We start from the raw sequence: 5,506 nt of genomic DNA, 5'->3' as shown, positions 1-5,506 counted from the left end.
CCGGGCGCCCACGCTGTCAGCGCCCTCCCGGCGGCGCGGCCGGGGCGCGGGGGGGGCTCCCCTTCCACCCGCGGCCGCCCCGAGCCCCGCGCGGCCCCCGCAGGTCCCCAGCCCCGTCCCGGGGGCGCCTCGCCTCCTACGTACCCGGAAAGAGCAGCCGGCGCGAGGCGATCGAAGCGGGCGGAAAAGACAATGAAAGTTAAAAGTCGTTCAGCAGAAAATGAATGCGAGCCAAGCGGCCATCTTGAAGCGAGCTGCAGACGCCGCTGTCAATGGGCAACCAGCGCGGCCCCGAGCAGCCGCGGCCGCCGCGCTCGCCTCATGCCGCCTCCGACCGGCCTCCTCCTGCTCCGGCGCCTCGGCCTCCTCCGGCGCCTCGGCCTCCTCCTCCTCCGCCTCGACCTCCAACGCCTCCTCCTCCGGGGCCTCCTCCTCCTCCTCCTCCTCCTCGGCCGCCGCCGCCTCCTCCCGCTCCGCACTCGGGGGAGGGCGCGCGCGGAGGGGGCGCGATCGGTTTTATTCTGCGGGGCTGGGAGGTGCTGCTAAGCCGGAGCGGGGCTCCCGCGCCCACATCCCCATTGTCTCGCCCCGATCTCTGCCTCTCATACTACGATTATTTCATAGTTGCTGTGGGGGAGGCGGGCGGGCGGGGGGCGCCGTGTGTGTGCGTGCGAGCGGGGGGAGGGGAGGAGGGGGAGGGGAGGGTGGAAAAAAATGCACCGCTGAAGGCAGAGTGGAAACTGACACCGGCTCCAAAATGGCTCGGAGTCCGCCCGCCCCCCCCCCCCGCCGCCCCCCCAGCGGGTCACGTGCTCCCCTCATTCCTTAAGGGCGGCCTGGGAATTAGTGTCGGTGTAGTCAGGCCCGTGGCCGCCCCCTCCCCTCTGCGCCGCGCGCCCGGCCCCCTCCCTCGCCCCGCGCCGCGGCGGTAGAGACATTTCTCCACAGCGCCACACGCGCCGCCCTGCTCCGCGCGGCCGCCACTCCGGCCCCGCACGCCGCGCAGTCCACCCCGCCCCCCGTTCTTTCTTTCTCCCGGCCGCCCGCCTCCTCCCGGGGCGCATACGTTCCCCCGGCCGCCGTCCCCCGGCCGGCCCCGCGGGCTGCGGCCCAGGCTCAGGCGCCGCGGCGCGGAACCTGCGCCCGAGTTGGGCTCGCAGAAACAACAGCGCCCGCCCGCCCGCGGCCGCGCCGGCCTCTTCCCCGCCCGCCGGCGGCCGAGGCGGGGCGCGCGCGGACGACGGCTGGCTCCGGGCAGGGGCTCAGCGCCGGGCCGGGACCCGGCGGCCGAGGGTCGGGATGTGGGCGAGCCCTCGGGCGCAGGTAACGGGCCGCGCAGCCGCCCGCGCCCGCCCCCGCCCCCAGCGTCCCGAAACAGGGTTCTGCGACAGACCCGGGGGGATCGCATCCTTTCCTCCTTGTTTAACTTTAATCCTGAGAAAAGGCTATCGTTAAAAGTTCACACTACTCCTATCTAGCTTCACACAAAGTAATAATTAACACACGAATTCAGACCCAAACAAAATATCATCACTCTTTGTGGAAAACAACACCTTATTTATTCAGGGTGTAATACTGTCTACTTCCTTTCAGAAGACTTGAAAAAGATCAAAATAGGATAAATGGACAGCTAGTACTAAACGATTCAATACTTGGGCAGTATCTTTCCCTCTTAACCCTTTCACACGTGTTTTTTAAAGTGTCAAAATTGATGAATGGTATAAATTCAAAAGGAAAATTCTTTTCTACTGAAAAGAACATCCAGCTCGTACAAACGGTGGTTCAGCTCAAGGCAAGGAGTTTCTGGTTTTCTTCTGCACTCGGGCGGATCGTTAACTTCCCCAAGTTACAACTGAGTTGCTCTTTCCAGGCTTTTCGAAGCATCTTTAAGTTTCCCCACCAAGTCCTAAAAGACGTGTATACAATACCACGTTTTTAGGATAAAACATGGAAAGAAGTATCCAAGTTCAAGAAAGATGCAAGAAAAAAAGTCAGGACACACCTTCCAAACAAGTTTAAAATTCAACAAGATTTTAACCTTTGACAAACTACTATCGGTCAAAAGAAGCCTTTCCTCAGAAACATCTCATGTTCAAATCGGTTATTTGCCCTCACACTGAAACATGATTTCTAACCGAATCCTTAACCGCCCAGGTACATCTGAATTTTCTCAAGTTATCTAACAAAGATTATGCTGTATATACATTTTCTGAAAGTTTAAAGTTTGATTCACAGTTACATTAAAACGGCTCTGCGGAAGATGCCTTTGAAAAATTCAATTTCACTTAAATTTCCAGTAATGATCTTCATTTTTTAAAAGCTATGAAATAAATTCGTTGCCATATCCACTAATCAATGTAGTTTTGAATTTCCCCAGTCTTAAATGGGCAATAAAAACAGTTTTAGAATGTTATGTATACTTCCCCCTTTATAAAAAGTCATTAAAACCACTGTTTCAAAATCCAATTTTGACAGTTTAATTCAATTTCTGAAAGCAAAGACATTTTCAAAGCCATGTCTTAATTTTGCTTTATCTTATTGGACCAAACTCATCATGAAGAAATTTACACTAACACTACAGAAGTTTATTTTAACCAGCAAGAACAGCAAATACAGACCAATTCTCTATTAATAACATCTTAATTTCAACAGTGAAGCCTATGTTAAAATACTACTTTTGATGCCCCTTTCCCATTAAATCCTTAACCAGTCTTCATTATCTGCTGACAGATGGTTAGATTAATTTTATTTTGAACTGTCCAAGAGTATAACTCTCAAGTAAACATTTATAAAAAGACAGGCATATTTATAGATCCTAATACTGTACCTGTAATTGTTCCATGCTGCAACTAAAACTAATCTCTGGATAGGATGGGGAATCAGTGTTCTAGGGCAGGGAAAAAAAACACGCAACAAAAAACGCTGTTTATTTAAATCAATGAAATTATAAATTTCATTACACATTTCGTTATTGGGTAAGACTTATCTATAAATACCTGTATACTTAAGGTCACCAAATATGCAGGTCTGTGCATCTTATGAAGTTGATTGGTCTAAAATAACACAACAAACACAAAACAGCCTTTAACTCTGTGTTTTAAGTTCCCTGAATCCGCCCTAGAGAAGTTGGTTAAACTTTACCTTTATCTGATACTCCAAGCGCCAAGAAACATCCGTTATATGAGGGAGAGATCTACCTATGCTGAAAGATGCAATGATAACTTTGTGCAGAGTCTCTACAGAAGAACTTTTCAGTTATTTATATTTACTAAGAATGGCTCTACTTTCCACCCCCAACTCCATTTTAATCCATTCTGAATTTAAACCATTGTTAAACTTTACTTTTAAATTCTGAATGGTAAAAGAACATTTGAAAATCATCTCAATAAACTTTATCTTTAAAAACATTAGCTTAACTTCAATTGTTTGACGTGCCCTTTGGCTCTTTTTCTTTGGGTCAAGATCCCGAAGATCTTGTTTCACACCAACACTCTCCATTCATACCTGCAAGTGAAAAGTGCCTCAGCTTGACACCTTACACAGTACCTACCTTCCCAGTAGGATTTCTAGGGAATTCTTATTATTCTGGAGAGGAAAAAGAAAGAGAGAAAAAAAACAGATCTTTACAAATAGAGTAAAAGAAAAATAGTCACTGTTAATTAAAAATTTTAAAGTAACCTGATATTCCGTGCAAAACAGTTCTATTCGCTCTCTGTCAAATTTACAGTCTTCTAGATAAGTGCTAGAAGAAAAGAAAAAAGCCAAAGTTCTGTCTCCATTTTTAAAACTGAAATTGAAATCATAAAGGTAGTATTTGAAAATAAATGGATATTTAAATAAATCCTGTACCTTAGAGTTGACTTGTCAGCTCGGTGCTTTCCTGCCTCTAGTATGTAAGTTGCAGCTGCTGCATGACAATGTTTTAAAACCACTGGGTCGATATGTTTCAAGTCTGGATGATCTAAAATAAATTAACTTCCAGTGATGCCTATGATAATAAATTCTTTATAGTCATGTTCCTAAAAAGAATATTTTAATTTGGGTTTAAAAACCCTTTAATAAGATTTAAAAATTTTTCAACTATAAGGACAGTCATAATTATAAGTAAATGAGATGAGCAACAAGGTCAAGTGAAAATAAAAAGAACACATCAAGAACTCTACTATTACTGGTTTCAATTAATTTATTTTGCCTTAATATTTTTACTATTAAAAAAATTATAGCCCCCAAAGAAAATATTACAATGCAATGGTCATTCTAACACTGGAGTAAATTCAAAGGAAAAACAAGATAAATATTTTACATGGTGTCAATTTTAGAATAAACTTCCGTCCTAAAAATGACGAGCTTAGGGTAACTGGCTCCATGAACAACACATCAAGGGGGTAGAAGGTAAGGCATGAGTTCAGAATATAAAATACAAATTTCAAAATTATAGTAGTACTTTCAGGGTTTGACAGTCATCCTTTTTTTTTTTTTTTTTTTTTTTGAGATTAACCCCAGGTGGTGGTTACTATTTTCGTTTGAAGAACTTCCACTTTCATACTTTTTGTACAAGTGTTTAGTTCATGAAACTACAGAAAAAAAAACAAAAATTTGAATTGTTGGGATATTTATATTTAAGAAAATCATCTAAAAGCGATCTGTCTTAAAATATGTCTTCAATCCAGACTGACACTGCACCTCCGCAGTCACTGACCAGATCGCTTAAAAGACACTCGCATCCTGGTAACTGGGGCGGAACAAAGTATTGTGCATCATAATTTAAGGTTCTAGGTGTAGAACCTGAGTAAAACATGCTGCACTAGAGCGCTGGAGTGATCACAGCAACTTGAGGTATGCTCTAAGTTGGCAAATGTCAACACTATCTGACCTAGTAATTACTTCGGAAACAGACCCTTTTAAACCTTTGCTAGCCTAGCCCTGGAAGCTTGAATTGCAGGGAGCTCCCCAGATGAAGTCCAACTGTCAAAACAGCCGCAGCCTCAGACAAGGCTAAACACCTTAGAGGTTTAGGCCACAAACAAGATTTGAACACGGGCTTTACAAAAGAACAAAGAGACTGGGAGGGAAACCGGGCCAGGAACGTGGAGCTGGCTCTATGAAGGTGCCAAGTGGGGCCAAAACAATGCTCAGGGTCTGCTCCGAGTCCTAGCAGAGCCACGTCCCCAACACTCCGTCCGGAGCGAAGGGCAAAGCCCGGAGACTTCCTCTTCCCGGGGCTTTCCCCTTCTCGCTCCGCCGGCTCCTCTTCTCGGAGCGCCCCTCCACCCCGGCGGATCCAGCTCCGAGCCGAGCCGAGCCGAGCGGCTTACCTAACACGGCCTCGTCCGCCTGGGCGTCCAGCAGGCTCTGGAAAGCCGCCCGGAGGAGAAGCGTGAAGGCGTTGGAGTCGAAGGAGCCGGGATCCGCCAGCATCTGGAAGCCTTTCTGCACAGACTCGGAGAGCTCCATTGTGAGCGCGCCGTGACCTTCGACACGCACACCACGTGACACGCGCCGCGCT

At 47.2% G+C, this 5,506-nt stretch overlaps 1 protein-coding gene across 1 annotated transcript; it reads right to left on the bottom strand.

Moving 5' to 3' along the window:
* Positions 1 to 1,536: 1,536 nt before the first annotated feature.
* On the bottom strand, positions 1,537 to 5,499 carry COMMD3 (COMM domain containing 3). The gene is made up of 8 exons (XM_023223134.1): positions 5,316 to 5,499; positions 3,850 to 3,961; positions 3,679 to 3,742; positions 3,551 to 3,585; positions 3,142 to 3,202; positions 2,997 to 3,053; positions 2,828 to 2,887; positions 1,537 to 1,906 (listed from the first exon to the last, which is right to left on the bottom strand). Exons 1-8 carry the CDS (start codon positions 5,452 to 5,454, stop codon positions 1,847 to 1,849), a joined length of 588 nt encoding a protein of 195 aa, XP_023078902.1. The 5' UTR covers positions 5,455 to 5,499; the 3' UTR covers positions 1,537 to 1,846.
* Between the last annotated feature and the right edge of the window lie 7 nt (positions 5,500 to 5,506).

The sequence above is a fragment of the Piliocolobus tephrosceles genome, unplaced genomic scaffold (assembly GCF_002776525.5).
Source record: "Piliocolobus tephrosceles isolate RC106 unplaced genomic scaffold, ASM277652v3 unscaffolded_22825, whole genome shotgun sequence".
NCBI classification, from domain to species: Eukaryota; Metazoa; Chordata; class Mammalia; order Primates; family Cercopithecidae; genus Piliocolobus; species Piliocolobus tephrosceles.
Note: the sequence above shows the minus strand (reverse complement) of the source record. Positions and strands in the feature narration are given on the sequence as shown.